Source organism: Physcomitrium patens, chromosome 9 (genome assembly GCF_059467195.1).
Source record: "Physcomitrium patens ecotype Gransden chromosome 9, ASM5946719v1, whole genome shotgun sequence".
Lineage (NCBI taxonomy): Eukaryota > Viridiplantae > Streptophyta > Bryopsida > Funariales > Funariaceae > Physcomitrium > Physcomitrium patens.
The window spans coordinates 16,972,877-16,990,070 of NC_143418.1; the positions used below are offsets into that span (position 1 = coordinate 16,972,877).

General features: G+C 27.5%; 1 protein-coding gene across 1 annotated transcript; it reads right to left on the reverse strand.

Moving 5' to 3' along the window:
• Window positions 1-403: 403 nt before the first annotated feature.
• LOC112287032 (uncharacterized) lies at window positions 404-2,091 on the reverse strand. The gene is made up of 4 exons (XM_024529632.3): window positions 1,802-2,091; window positions 1,593-1,649; window positions 1,272-1,371; window positions 404-726 (listed from the first exon to the last, which is right to left on the reverse strand). Exons 1-4 carry the CDS (start codon window positions 1,940-1,942, stop codon window positions 593-595), a joined length of 432 nt encoding a protein of 143 aa, XP_024385400.1. The 5' UTR covers window positions 1,943-2,091; the 3' UTR covers window positions 404-592.
• Between the last annotated feature and the right edge of the window lie 15,103 nt (window positions 2,092-17,194).

Below are 17,194 nucleotides of genomic sequence, written 5' to 3' on the forward strand. Positions count from 1 at the left end.
ACATCAAACTGCTTTGATATGGATGTCATTTTCATGACCATGAAGACTAATCTTGGATTGGGGTGCATATTAAAGACTTGTTTTAAAAAAAAAACATCTCCTAAAATAAAAATTGCTTTATAGATCTTGTATTCTTTTATAATAATGAAAAGTAGGAATAAAGTTGAACACAAGTTCCACACTAACTAAGATATGAAAAATTTAGAAATTATTCATGTTCTTTCATGAATCACCATGAATCATCTATCAAAATGTTTATTGTTTTGTACAAAAACCTTAATAATTGCCACCTTTTCACACTAAATTGCCACTTGGGATAGTTAAGGGTCTTAATTATTAACAAGTAGAAAACAATACTAGTATAAGAATAAATAAAAATAAAAAATACATCTTTACGGGTCTATTTGCTCTTAATCCAGAAACTTTGATTCATACTACAAGACACAATTACATCAAGCACACACTAAAATGTGGTATATACACATGCCATAGTTTTATTCGATCCCACAATGTTTTAAGTAGCACTGATTGAATATCTTCTTATATATACCGTCATGTCTTACCACGGCATTAATAAATGCCAAACCAGCACTCAAATCACAACTGCTGCTGGATCATGCTTGCGGACTACAACCAAAACGCCCTGTACATCATAGTTGTGATGAGGAGGGTATCCTGTAATAACTATGACGTTGTTGTCATCACGATCTTTAACCACCTTAGGCTCTGCACATTGAAAGACAACATTATATAAATCATCGAAAGCTCCAATGCTACATGAATGTTTTGTGATGGTTTTCCAAACACACGTAACATTTTCTTCTTCGTTCCATGGTAAGCTTTTTGAATGAGGTTGTAATCTGCCGAAAGTGATAGTTACCATCCCATGCAAATCATGATCAGGTATTCGTAAACCAAGTTGTTTGACTTCTGAGCCTTTTTCTCTTACGTGCACGTCATTTCCCAAGCATCAACATTAAGCTGGACCTGGATGTTATGAATGAATCATCTTGGGATAGAAAGACGTCGAGGTATGTTCTTTCTTATTTTTACATGTGTACTCGAGCAAATTCAATCTGAGACATGGTGAACAATGCTTGCTCGCTGGGCTGTTGACATGTCGAACATCAAACTGCCTTGATGCGATTGTCATTTTCATGACCGTGAAGACTAATCTCGAGTTGGATTGCATGTTACTTGCCAGATGCCACAACTAATTTTCGAGACCTTGAATTGTTTCCTGTTAGACAACGAAGTTTGAAGGCACCCACCTTGCAAGAATTGGTCTGGCCATTTATCTGATACCATGTCCAGGTCTGTTTGGAGGGTGACCATATCGATGGTCTTCTGAAGCCGAAAGTTCCACTCAATCTGCAGAAGCACGGATCCAAGGACCAAAATTAAAAAACAGTACCAGATCAAGGCATAGATCACGTGTGAGAGCTGTGAGGAGGCAGCATCCTCACGATCCTCCAACCAGAGGCACAAGGGGCAGCCATTCGACCACTGCTAGATGGACCCTGATCCCTGATCACTGCATGTCCTGGACTTGGAACTATGACTGCATCCGATGAGCAGGACTGACGACATACCTTCACACCCGGAAGTTCATCGGGAGGGGTGGGTGGAGGCGGAGCGTTGCGAAAAGTCTGCAGTCGACACGACGGCGCATCACAGACGAAGAGAAAGGTTAGAGTTTGGTGAGCATGAAAAGGATTCCAATCAAAACCCCTACTGTTTGCACAAACGCAGCCCTCTATGGTAAACTGCACACCGGAGAGAGTTGAGGCAGGCACATTACATTTTGAAGATATTCCTTGGAATCCTCCATGTCCGCGACTGAGGAGTTGTGCGAACAACTGGAGGGCCTTGGAGAACAGCAGCAACCAACGCTCGGGGGCAATGATGCTTGACTAGGCTGCAATGCCTCGGGGCTCTTCATAACTTCTCTACTGACAGATCAAAGAGTAGCCAGTGAACCACTGACTCGTTTTGCGCTCGAAGCTCACGTAGAAGCGGGCGTTGGATGGCGCATGCTGTGAATCATAGGGGCAAACAATTATGCATGTATATCAAAAACTTGACGTGAGAGTCCGCGTAGCCATGCGATTGAGTATCTGCAGAACTTCTTGGCATAGTCGGTGCAGACAAGGCAGCACACATGAAACACATCACTGAGAACCCGCGTAGCCATGCGATTGAGTATCTGCAGAACTTCTTGGCATAGTCGGTGCAGACAAGGCAGCACATATGAAACACATCACTGAGAACCCGACTGAGATGAGATGCGATGCAATGCGATGAGACGTAACGTGAGCCATTGTCCTTCCTGAATTGTGTCGACGTCTGCATTCCTTCGTACCAATGCTGTAGGTGAATATTTACTTCTGCTTCATGGAAGACTCCGAGGAAACTCCACCGAGTTCTTCCTCAATGTTTCCAAGCCCGCCACTCTGAATATGTTCTGCAACTTGCTTTAGTATTCCTAGGCTTGTGTGCCCATCCTGCCTCCTCCAACTTTGGGCGGCAGTCCAGTGTCTCATGTGTATTAACTCCAGCTCCATCTCATATCCCCCAACTCTGCACGATTTATTGTGTTAAATGGTTCAAAACTTTGATCACAGTCATTTTGAACTTATGTGCATGCAGAGATATGTATTTGCGTGTGGGGGAGGGGTGACGATAGAGTTAGTTTGGACAATTTGCATCGTATTCACATGAACTTTGCATCATTTTGAATGCATTCACCTGAAATACACATGAGTTGTTGGAAAGGATTCACACAAGAATAATACTAGTGAATTTTGGGTAAAATTTGACCTTGAATTGAATATGGAAGAAGTTTTAAAGGTTCTTCTAAGAACAGTTTTTCAGATTGTAAGATTGGTATAGAAATTTTGTTGATTATATTGGATCTTTGGAAGAATTTAGATGGCTTTTTTCGTTTTTCCATCAAAAGAAAGTAATTTGAAGTACACGTGAATATTGTTGATTTGATAAAAATGATTTTGGTATTACTGTTGCCAAATTAAAAGTCACTAACATTGTTCACATTTTTTTTTTAAGATTGACAAACCATAGAAGAATTTTTGTGGTATCTACAAGCACAAAATTCTATTTAACATCACTTTCAAATAATTAAAGTTTTTATTTATTGGATAGAAAACATAAACATTGAATTGTAAAGGTTCAATTCAAATGAATCAAGTGAAGATTCTTCCAACATAATTTATATTTTTATAAGTCATTGGAAGAAAAAAGTTAGATAAAGATAATATAGATAATTTTGTTGTATTTACACAATGGCCAATATATGGCTTTAAATCTATTTTTATTAAAGATTTTACAATACTCAATAAGGCAATTAGATTAAAACATCAAGTAACTAAGAATAAAACAAAAGAATCCTAAAAAACAATTATTTGGTTCAATTTCATGTCAAAATAAGTAAATAAATAAATTTTAATCAATATTTTAATATAATTTGGTTTTATAGATAAGTATACTCTATTGATTGAAGTTGCTTCAATTTTCAAAAGATTGAAGTAAAAGATAATAAAAAAAAAAAATCTAAAATATATATAGTTATAAATTTAAATAAATTTTATAATTAGAAATCATAAAATATATGATACTAATTAAATAATTATTTGATATTTATAAGTTAATTCTATTTATATATATATATATATATATATATATATAGATAGATAGATAGATACTACATTATTAATGTTATTAGAATATAGTTTATTGTTGTAAAAAAAATTAAATTAAAAATGATAGAAAGAAGAAAATTATTTTAAAATGTGTCTTAAATATATCCAAGTTGAAGTCAAAAAAATTAAAAATTATATTTATATTAAAATATGGAATTATTTATTTTAATATAATTAAATATATTATAAAATATTTTTTAAAATAAGCTATATAAATAAGATATGACAAGTTATTATTAAGGACATAAATCACAAATAACCAAAATGCCAATATATTCTTTTCTTACTCAAAATGAGTAGATATTCTCTCAAAGATAGTATAATAATAAAACTAGAATGGCTATTGCCAAAGACAAGAAGATTATAGACTCTTACAATAAAATTAAGAATAAAAAATGCATCAACAAGGTTTAAAAAAAAAAAAAAAAAAAAAAAAAAAAAAAATCACTCTTTACTTTATATATACTATCTAATTAGGAATTATATAGTAATATTCTATAAAATATCTGACAAGTGTTCAACTTACAAGACACTTATCTAACTTACAAAATAGATTTATAAATGTGCACCAAATTGTCAACTTGTATCACAAGTGGCCAACATGTGCAACATGTGGCCAACTTGTTGGCCTAGTTTTTAACCTATTAATTATCTACAGACATATACAAAATCAAATTTGCATCTATGAGGCTTCTAAAAAGCCATTCCACAATATATTATATAATTTATCTACTATTATTTACTTCTATCTAACTCCTCTTATTCAAGTAATTACAAGTATTGGTTATGTCTTTAACAATTATATAACATCACTTACAAAAAACAAAACTAATAAAAAGTAAGAGATTCAATAAAAATGAATAAAAAATAAAAAAATCTATAAGATAATATTCTAATATTTTTGACTTGATGTATATAAGTAGGATAATTTCAAATTTTGAGTTTAATGACAATTCTCAAATTTTTATTAAATTCCTAAAATTTATTTTTAATATTATTAAATTTTTAAAAAGAATAAATCTTGATTTTTTGATAATATAAATTAAGCTATAATTTTTTTTAATATAGGTATTTCTTTTAACATATTAAATTTTTTAAAATAATTTCTACTTTATTTTAATGTTTTAAATTGGTTTTCATTTGTATTAATTCAAATAATAAAATAAAATGATGTATTAAAAAAAATTATTCTTACATTATATTATTCTTTAATCTATCCAATATCCTATAAATATAAGAATTATGATATAATTTATTAAATCGAATTTAAAATTAGAGATATAGAAATAATATAAAATCTAAAAAGGATAGTTTAGAGTTATATATTACTTTGAGATTTTTGAAAAAAAATAAGAGTGTATTTTTTATCTATGAAAGAGTAAGTTTTGATCTTTTATTTATTAGTTGTATAAAAAAAATTGAGAACTTAAATCTACACAAGTTTGATAGAAGACAACATATTTGTATATAACTAAAAAATAAAATAAAAACCAAAAAATATTATGCTTAAAATATAGATAGGTACTAAGATAGCTATATTCTAATATAAACAAACCAAAAACTCTTGAATCAAGATTGAGGTATCAAATAGACATTAAGAAGACTAAAGATGTTTTTTAGTCTTACTTTAATGTATAAAAGTTAATAAACAAACAATACAAATGCTTTCTATAGACTACAATTCTTATAAGTCAATTACTCAAATTGTGAAACCCTTCTACTATAGATTTTAAGAATAATAGACTTATGAATAAAATACTGTAACCACATGGTGTATTTATATATTTCAGATGTATTTATAAAGATTTTTTATCATTAATTTAATAAAATATTATTTAACATATATTTTATTATTTAATTCTATTTCTTTTATTATTTAAGAAAATAAATATCTATTACGAAAATAAATAATGTATTTTTAAAGAAATTCATATATTATACATGTACTAAGCATATTAATTTTTAACATTACTTAATGCAAAAAGAAATTAAATATAAAGTCCAAAAGATAAGGTATTGCACAAAATATTAATAATATAGATAATGATAATAAATTTTTATGTGCTTAGAAAGATATTTTTATACATATATTAAAAGATACATTACAAATACAAAAAATCTAATCTACTTACAATATATGAGTATTGAAGATAGTTTTAATAAGTAATAACTAAAATGCATTCTATCTCAATCAACATCGAAAAGCTTCTAAAAATTAAAATTTTAATAGTTAATAATAAAGAACTGATTAGTTGAGACATAAATAAGCAATAGCTAGGATTTGGAGCAACTACAATTTTAGAAGGTCAACCTTTGAAATATTTTATTTTTAAAATAAGAATTAATTTAAGATTTATGATAAATTTGACATATATATATATATATATATATATATATATCAAAATTAATATCAATAATATTAACATTTTATTTTTATTTTTATTTTTTTATATAATATTTATTGACCTAAAATAAATCTTAATTTTTATTCTTAATTTTAATCCAAAAACTTATAAAGGTGATTGTATACTATAAAAATTGTATGGCTGAATATATGGTAAAATATTGTGAAGGCAATTATATACTATATACTTTATACAATTGTTTTTTTTTTTACCATATAAATCACTTTAAATGCCAAAATTTTATGTGATGAAAGACAAAGATATAAAAGAAGAAAATTTATGTAATAGGATTAATAGCTCCAATTCTATTTAAGTTCTTAGAAGTTGATTACTTTGATAGAAATAATATAATATATTTTTTTATATTTTTATGTTGGAAATTAAGTAAATAATATATTATATAATCTTTGGATAAAGTAGCATTAGTTATGGATAAAACTAAAAGTGAATAATATAATATTATACTAGATAATACAAGAAATAGAAAGAAGAAAAAAAGAAACATAAAAGCATAAATAATGTCAATTATATAGCAATACATTCAATGAGACATAAATAATACATTTCCAAAATAGACCAATACTTGTTTAAGATATGAAAATATTCACAAATATCATATTTTTATTCTTTTCTATAAAAAAAATTAAATTAAAAAATAATAATAATAATGAATATAAATAAATAAATAAAATCAAGCTGCTAAGAGTGGCATGTAGAATCGAATAAAAATTATTGTTAAAAAAAAAGATACTACTAATGGTATTCATCTCTCATCTATAATCAAATGGATTTAATCAAATTATGTACCATATTCATTCATATGCATTCAAAGTGAATGTATAATCAAAGATGTGAGATTCAATTCTTTTTGCAATGATCTTATTAATCTTCAACGCTCTTATTTTATTAATTATCAAAAGGCTTTCAAGCTTAATGCCTCTATCAATTACTGGTGTCTATCCTTTATTAATATTTTTGTAAGCACATTATCAAGTATGTCTTTTGTAGCATAATACTTCATGCCTATTATACCATCTCTAATTTTTTCTTGTATCAAATGATATTGAATATCAATGTGCTTGGTTCTTGAATGGTGCTTTGGATTCTTGGCAAATGCAAGATATCTTTGATTGTCACATATTATTAGAGTTATTTTCAATTCCACTAATCCAATGTCTTTTAAGAATTGCCTTGTCTAACATGCTTCCATTGCATAATGACTTGCTACAATGTACTTAGCTTCCATGGTTGATCTTGCAATGGTAGGTTATTTCTTATAATTCCATGAAATAGCTCCTATTCCAATAAAAAATACATACCTTCTTGTAGATCTTCTATCATTTATATCTCTAGTCCAATCTGCATCACAATAACCTTCTAAATCAATGTTTTTATGATCAATGTCTAATTTAAAGTTTTTATATCTTTTAAGTACCTCAATATCTTCTTTATCAGTGCCCAATATAAAGATCCTATCCTAGACATGTATTAACTTACTACACTCATAGTAAATGCAAGATCCACTCTTGTGGCTACCATTGCATACATAAGTGAGCCTACTACTGCTTTGTATAGAATATTTTACATCTCAACTTCAACTTGTGCATATTCTTCATTGGTGAACTTCATCAACTTCAAATTGGCCTCCAAAGGTGTTCCAATGGGCTTACACTTTTTTATGTTGAATTATTTCAATACTTCTTCAATATACTTGCTTTGGCTCATTGTAATAGTCTTGTTACTACAATCTCTTATAAACTCTATTCTTAATCAATAGTAGAGTTCTTCCAAATCACTCATCTCATACTATTTTTCTAATATGGCCTTCATTCAATCCATCTTTTTTAAATTATTAACCAAGATGATCAAATCATCAATATAGAGGATTACAAGTAGTAAAAAATTTTAGATTGTATTATATATAGTGAATGATCAGTCTCACTCCTTACAAACCTTTTATTGACAAAAAATGTGACAATATGTTGGTACCATGTTCTTAGTAATTTTTTCAATCCATACAAGGATTTTTTCAACTTGCACACAAAGTGTTCTTTGCCTTATTATACAAATCCTTACGGTTCATCTATATAGATGTCTTCTTATAATTCTTCATTCAAAAAAGCCATCTTCACGTCCATTTGATGTATTTTTAAGTCTATCAGTGCCTCAATTGCCACAATGATCCTAATGGTGGTGAATTTGGCAATGGATGCATAAGTCTCATTAAAGTCAACACCAAAAACTTGTGAATATCTTTTGACAACTAATCTTACTTTTTGCATCATCACCATATCTATTACATCTCTTTTAGTCATAAATATCCACCTACAACCAACACTAGATCAATTTACTGGAAGAAGTATTAATTTCTATATATTATTATCCATAAGAAATTGATACTATTCTTCCATAGTATTTTTTTCACTTGATCACATCTTAAGACTTTATAGTATCACACAAAGACCATAGATCATTAAAAAGAGCAATTTTTGCATGTTCTTCACTTACTTGAGGAAAGATGTGCTTCTTCTATCATTTGCCATGTGGTCTTCTTTTTTTTAAAGGATATCTCCTTCCATTTGAAGAAGATTTATCATATTGTACTCTATACTTTCTTCCAAGCTTCTTTCTCCTTAAAGCTTATCTTTTATCAGTTAAAGGTTGGTACTCCTTATCATCATCATCATCATCATCATCATCATAATCTTCAATATCTTTTTTGTTGATCCAAGGAATTTATAAGGCCTTCTTCTTCAACTTCTTTGTCTCTTCATCTTCATTCACACCTTCACCATTTTTATTTTCTTCATCTTCTTATTTCTTTGCTAAATTTAAAGATATCTCGACAAACATACCATTACTTCTACTTGAACATATGTCTAAGTGCTCACAAGTACTTTTATGCTTCAAAAACTCAATATCATGATTTTTAATGATCTTTTTGGTATCCAAACATATTAGCTTATATGCCTTAGTATCTTCACAATATTCTAAGAAGAACACACTTTGTACTTTTTGCATCAAGTTTGGACCTCATACAATTTGATGTCTTTACATATACAATGCATCCAAATGTCCTTATATATGAAATATAAGATTGTCTCCCACTCCAAGCTTCTTATGGTATATTTGATGCAAGAGTATTTGTTAGATACCTATTTCTTGTATATATTGCATTCACCACAACTTTTGCCAAAATTCATAACTAAGATTTTGAGCATGAAGCATGTTCCTTGCTATCTCCACAATGGTTTAATTTGCCCTTTCAGTAATACTATTTTGTTGTGGAGTGTATAGAGTGGTTTGTCTAGAAATTTTTCTCATTCTTCAAATAGATATTAAATTATTTAGACATGTACTCACTTCACATGTGCAATTCCTTAAACTTGCACTCATTTTGTTTCTCAATAAGTGGTTTAAACTCTTTAAACTTCCAAAAGAACTCACTCTTGGCTTTAAGAATTTAGATCCAAAATTTTCTTAAAAAATCATCAATGAAAGTGAAAAAATACCTTATTATTCGAATACTTATTATCTTCATAGGTCTACATACATCAAAATGGATAATCTCCAATAACTTTGTAGTACATGTTGCTACACCACTTGAAAATGAAGCCTTTTGTTGTTTACCTTGAATGCATCATTCACATGCAAGTTATATTGTATTTTGATTTTTTTGCCAAGTTCTAAGTCACTTGCCATAGATTTAAGCTTTGCCATAATCTTCACATTCAAATGGCCAAGGCGATGATGCTATATATTCTATTTATCTTAGTTTGATGTAAATTCAGCAAATACAACTACCTCCACTCTATTCACCTTCTTACACTTGAAACAGTACAAATTCCCCTCTCTAGAGTCCTTAGTAACCATGTTTCCATACAATGTTCTCACAAAATAGCCATTCATGTTGAATTGAACCATAAAACCTTCCATAACAAGTTTACTCATTGAAATTAGATTTTACTTCATTTTAGATATATAGAAGATGTTTTTAAATTTGATCCTATTGGTTTGTCCATTCACAACCACCTTCACCATAATAGAACCAATTTTAATGGCTTCACATGTGCCACTATTTGCCAAAATCACATTTGATATTAGAATAGCTTCATAAATATTAAATAAAAACTTATAAGATGTCATATACTTGGAACAACCTGAGTTCACAATCCAACTTGATATGGCAGCCATGGAGGTGCCATTTTTTGTTGTGAATGCATAATCTTATCCTCTAAACTCATCTTGCATATTATTTGTATTCTTCTTTTTCAACTTTCTATCTTTATATCAATTTTGAGCAAAATGCCCTACTTTGCCACAAATGAAGTAAGTATTGACATTACCTTATTGGTTTGAATAGTTGCTTGTACCTTGTTATGAGTAAAGTGCTAAATCTTCACTTTGAGGTTTTTTTTCTTTCTTCTTGATCACTACATGACTAAGTCTTGTTGTCATGTAGTCTATTGTGAGTTCTTTTATCTTAATGGATTCCAAAGCTCCAATGAGGTAGTTGTATGATTTTGGTAAGCTCATGAGTAGAATCATGACAACATCTACATTTTTTAAGGGCTTGTCTACAATTGCAAGTTAGTTTGCAAGTGCCTTCACCTTATTTATGTGTTCAATGAAGTCTTTACTTTCTTCTATCTTGCAAGTAAAGAACTACCTCCTTTTGTAGATGATATTGGATAAGTTCTTGTTTTCATAGATGTTGCAAAGAGTCTTTCATGCTTTTGTTGGACCTTTATAAAAGATAATATGGAAAAAATTGGCTTCATCAACATTACATACAATTAATCCAAAAGCCTTCTTTTTATGATGTTTGTAGTCTTTCTTCACCTTCATATCAGCGTCCATGCTTGGAAGGTCTTTACTTTCATCTACTATATCCCAAAGATCCAAAAAAATCAACAAAAGTTCTATTTTTACCTTCCAATGGTAGAAATTTTTACCTCTAAATTTTTCAATTGTTCTAAAACCTTCACTCTCACTTGAAGCTATATCTAAGAGAGAGATGTATCAAAAAATAATCAAGAAAAATAGTCCTAAAGCTCACAAAATTAGCAAGAAGGTGTTATTGCCTTACAATCTCAAAATGCCCTCTTTGTAAATAAACAAGTGTTTTCACTCTCAAAACACTCTTAACTTTAGTTCTAGGACTTTTTCTAAATCCAATAAACTATATAAATGTCTCAAACCAGATTTGACACTCTTATATCATTTTTATGCTCACAAATCACTTCTAAGTACCATAAGAGGTCCTTTAAGATGTGGTATTGAGATTTAAATATGAAATCTTGAAAGTTGAGAAAAGAAAAGTATTAAATGGGAATTGAGTTTTACTGTAAATTCAAAATTTTGAGAAATAGTTCTATAAAAAGGTTTCTAAATTTTTTATTTAAAAAATTTATCAAATCAAATATAAAATAATTGTTCAAACTCTATGTTGAAAATAAAGAGCTTGAATTTTTAAGATTATTCATTTTTTTTAATTTGAAATTATATTGAGATAATATATGTTACAAAATATATACGTTGAAATTACGTTGTGACAATATAAATCATAGAATTGTAGTTTAGAACTTTGAAATGAAAATATACAAATAAATATAAAAATATCTTAAATTAAATAAAAATTATTGTTAGATAATTGAAATTTTAATTTTTAATAATTCAACATATGCTTCTTTTTTATCAATTAACATCAGGATTTTTTAAAAATTGGAAATTATATGGATAATTTGTCTTACATTATGAAAATAAGTAAATTATTATTCTAAGATATTTTTGATGTTATAAATCTAGTTTTTACTTTTAATTAAATACGTAAAAAACTAATTTGATAGAAATGAAAACCTTGTAAAAAGTATGAATTTTATGAATATTTTAAAAAGTAAAATTACTCAATGATAATGAGATTAAAAAAAATAAAAGTCATATAAAAATAAATTATACGAATTTTTTATACAAGGAGATTGAAATGAAAAATGATTATTATTTAACTTTGTCTCTCTCTCTTACTATGTATGTATATATATATATATATATATATATAATCTATTTAAAAAATCAACAATAGAGATGAAGTAAATATTTATTAAAGCCAAGAAAAGAGGTGCTCAGGATATATAAATTCAACAATATTCTTGTTGCTTCAGAAGTCACACTAAAAAAAATGGGTATTATAAAAAATGATGCATGTCTAAATTAGAACGTATATATATATATATATATATATATACACACCTCAAAATCAAATTCATTGATTTTAGTTATGTTTCATGAATGACATAAATATTTGATTTTATGTGTAATCTTAAAGTTATACTATTTGATATACTTTCTTCAAAATATGTTTATTATGTTATGTTCCATTTGGTTTACTTTCTTCAAAGATAAAATTTTATATTGATCAAAAGTGCAAGTATTTTTTTTATAATTCTAAGAAAAAAATATACGTTAATAGAAATTAGATTAGTTCTTTTATTAATAATTCTATTTTTTATTTCTTGATGTTCTTAAATTATATCATATCATAATAGAGCTTTAAGTATTTTTACTTTTTATAAATTATATGGTTGCTACAATGCTATTTCTTATCAAAATAACAAAAAATAACAAACTCAAATTTTATCAAAAACTCAAACTTTATGTTTAAGATTTTAGACTCTAAGATTTAAAGTTTACAAAAAAAAAATTTAAGATTTAGGTTTATAATTTGGAAATTAAGATTTATAATTCATGGTTCTAGATTTTTGGTTTAAAATATAAATTTAGAATTTAGATTGTAAGAGCCTTTAAGAATAATTGGATTTTTTTGGTTAGATTCTTGTAGGATCTATCATTTATTCAAATAGAATGTAATTCTAATGGTGCACAAAAACTTTTTTTTATTCTTTTCAATGCAGAGATGCAAAATATTTGTCTTTCATTCATAGTTAATGTTTGGTTTTATAAGTAATGTAAATTAGGATGTTAATTTGGACATTTACTTTAAATTTGATATTAATATTAACTTTGATGTTTCCTTGAACTTAAGACTTTATAACCTTTAAATTAATAAAAACATATTTTTATAAGTGATACTTTTAATTATTTATGCTGATTTATTTTAAAATAAGATTCTTATTTATATAACTTTAAATTTATTTTTATTTTTATTATATTTATTTTTAATTTTTGTATATTTATTTTATTCTTAGTATTATGTTTATTATTTATTGTCTTCAAAAAAAATTTAAGTTAATCTCTATTTTTTTAAATTATCTCATATTAAAAATATGTTCAATTTTTTTCTTTATTAAGTTTTACTTTGTCTTTGCTTATTTCTAATTTGTTTCAGTTTATTCTTATTTCATTAATTATTATTAATTTTTTAGCATTAATCTTTTTATTATTGTTATGGTTTTTTTGATATTAGTTTTGAAGATTGATTTAACTTCTACATTTATCTATGATTGTTTTCTTCTATTTTTTTCATTTAGAATTTTTAAAATTTGTATCTATGTTGCTTTAATAGAAGTATAGCAATTTTTTTTTTTAGAAGTGTATATAGCTTTTAGACTAAATTATTAATTTTTTAGATTTTAAAATTTTGTAAGTAGAAAAAAGAATATTTAAAAAAAATCAAGTGATTTTAGTAATTAATTTTATTTTTATGAATTAAAAAAAAGACTTTTCTTATAATTCTTTGTAACAATTGTGTCTATATTTTTAATATTATTATTGTAGATAATATTTTGTTAACTTATTTTAGTCACTAATTGGCATTTTTACAAATATAATAAATTTTTATATTAATATTTCTTTCTAATTAGATTTAAATACAATTTTATTTATAAGTATCACATAAGATTTGCTTATATTGATTAGAGTATTTTTTTGTATTTTCGAAACTAATTAAAATAAAAACAAGAAACCTAAAAGGATTAAATTATTTGTTGTCTATGGCTTTTTACCAAATGGTTGTTAAGGTTTTATGCTAGTGAGAACAATGTTCAAAGAGAGATTATAAAATGTTGTATTATCTTCTAATTACAAAAAAGCTATGACATTACATTGATAGGGAACTTTGATGGCTTTTTTTAATATAAAAATTAGATTAACATATAGATTATAGAATGTAGGTTATTTTATAATATTTAGTAGTAATCAAGTTTGTGTATCAAGATGTAGAAATAAATATGTGTATCAGATGTGTAATATTTAATGTATATGCTTAGTAAATTTTAAGCCAACAAATATCTAATGCATCAAGTATACTAAGAATTATGTCATGCAATGTTTTTTTTAAATTGCCAAAGTTTTTTTAAAAAAGATGATAATTTTGGAGGCAAAAAAATATTTACTCTATTATAAGAATCGGAATATATTGATGAAGCAAAACAAGAAGGTTGTAGCATTGCAAATGCAATTGTATCTTAAATTTGTATTTAAAAACTTTAAACTTTTGCTTATCAATCAATTAGATGGAGTTAGAAGAATGTAGAATATTACCTCTAACATGCACAAGATTGATAAATTTTTGAAGCATAGAAGTTGGTTTAAGACAATGTCCAAAATATCAAATATATATCTAATATTATTATAGAGGATAGACAATAGATTTTGATCTAAAGAAGTGTTTTTATTCTACTCGGATTGTTAAATAGTGATTTGGATATAAAGACCTACATTAATGTCATTATGAAGTGGTGCAACACACCTACACCCTTGTATACTTATACTATCCATTACTTTTACATAGACATATTATAATACAATAACAACTCAATTTACTTACTTTCAGAAGGCGAAGTAACTTCTAATAGATCCAAACACAAAGATTTGTAACAAGTTCATGATATTGTACTACAACACATTCATGCCTTTGTATACCTATGCTATCGATTTTTATATCCAATCATAAGAGATGTATACATAGCATTTACTTATGTTCCTACAAATTCTAATATAATAACATCTTATTAATAAATCAAATTAATTATTTGATTATTATAATAATTAATATTTAAAATAAAAATGATTTATGAAGTTTTTTGATTATATAAAATTGGTGACAAAATGTAGATATATTACTAAATTAAAATAATTATCTTCAACAAAGTAAAGATGGGACATGTAAAAATTTGTGGTGACTTAGAAAATTTCATATACAAACCAATCATAAATTCAAATAAGTAAGCAAGCACCAAACAAGTTTCTTTGACTTAATAGAATTTAGAGAATGAAGTTGTAAAAAACTTATAAATAAATAAATTATGCTTTATACATATTGATACAAAATTGAAAAATAACCAATTTATATATCAATTAATCATGCAATTCACACAACATGTGTAACAAATAATATTCTTGAATAGATTATAAATTATATTGCAAGCTCACCTGATTCTTTTTTACCTAAATGCAAATAGGTATGCAAAACTTACTTCTAAGACATTAATTATACTATCTTTCTTTGTAACAAGATAACTTGTATTCACAACACAAAAGTTACTTCCTAAATAAATGAACATAACTCAATTCTAAATTCTAAATATGAAATCAACCACTTATATCTACTTGTTGTGGTTAGTATTATCATCTACAAATATTAAACATTAGGAGTCAATGGAAGCAATTTGATGTAATAGAAAAAGAAACTTAAACTTATCATATTTTAAAAATGATGAGCACATTGTGTAGAATATAACGTTATATATAAGGAATTAAAAAATGAGATGTTTTAAGAATAATACACAAATGAGAATATATGTCTATAAACATTATTACACCAATACATCCACACATTTTTTCTAGATTTTTTCATAATCTATGAGGTGTTGTACAGTATGTACAGAAGTGATACTTAGCTGTTTTCATTTTTTATTGTAGACAGTGTTATCTTCAAGTATATTCAAAACAGACAATACGAATATTTTCCATCAAAATTTTACATAATGTATACGGTTCACATAGTAAGTTCTTGCGTATCCTGAAATAGTGTACATTGATAGGCAATGAAGTATTTCATACTTGTATAATTTGTAACATTTCTTAAATGGAATGTAAAATTTTATTATCCGCTCTTAATTAATTACAGTTGGTATTTATTATCATGTGAGTTTCTGTTGAATTTCTGTCTCCAATAAGTGGACAAATTGATGTACGCAACATACCAAAGAAAAATTCATCAACTGGAACATGAAACATGAAAACCCCTTTTCATTAGTTTCATGATAGATTAATTATACATTTGCACATTTCTCATCATTATTTGTCTTTACATAAATTAGAGTGTAAATGCAACCAAAGTACTCAGTCGAAGATCAAAGGTAAGAGGCCTCATATTCTATAACACGGCATGGAAAACTAAAAATTTAACATTTCAGAAATGTTGTTAGTTTACAAAGGGTCCTTGAGTTTCAATTCATATTTCCCACCAGCAAGGTAGGAGCCCGAGCCTACGAGAGGCACGGATAATGAATAGAGTAGAGACCTCATATTAAAAAAAGAAGAAATAAGAAAAATAATGAAATACAGAATTGCATTTTCAGTGCAATTGTGGTATTGTCACCAGCCATACCATTTCTACAAGCTCTCATTTTGCATGCAGTTTTCTTCACATTGCGCTGCTACCACTCACAAGCCTCCCTCGGACAGCAGAGAACTATGGGCAACTCTCAATAGGAGTATAGAGATATTTTGACCTTCAAGGTTGGCAGACCATGGCACTCAACCTGAGACCAGTCTCTAATTTCATGAGGAAAAGGAGAGGAAAAGGAGAGAGATAGAGAGAGAGGGAGAGGGAGGAAAAGGATCAGAATGGGGACTCACAGGAATTAAGACCCAGAGGGACTTTTACTGTCAATATTTGAGTGCATCTAAAAGTATATCACAAACGGAGTTGGGTTCGGGTACGACTATATTGGAGCTCTCAATTGGAGCAACATCTTCTCGGCCGTAGTTGCCAGTTGCACCGAGCTTCCCCTCGGAGCTTTCCTCTACAACATCTTTTATGATGATGGTCTTGTGGGTCCCTGACAACAATCCTTCATAATCGGTGTCACCGGTTTCGCCCACGAC

Bases quoted from the DNA above. Each gene is read 5' to 3' on its own strand.
- LOC112287032 (XM_024529632.3), bottom strand. From the start codon at position 1,942: ATGAAGAGCCCCGAGGCATTGCAGCCTAGTCAAGCATCATTGCCCCCG. The intron at 1,650-1,801 runs GTAATGTGCCTG...TGTCGACTGCAG, and splicing joins CCAAGGAATATCTTCAAAAT to ACTTTTCGCAACGCTCCGCC. The intron at 727-1,271 runs GTGGGTGCCTTC...TTCAATGTGCAG, and splicing joins GCCAGACCAATTCTTGCAAG to AGCCTAAGGTGGTTAAAGAT.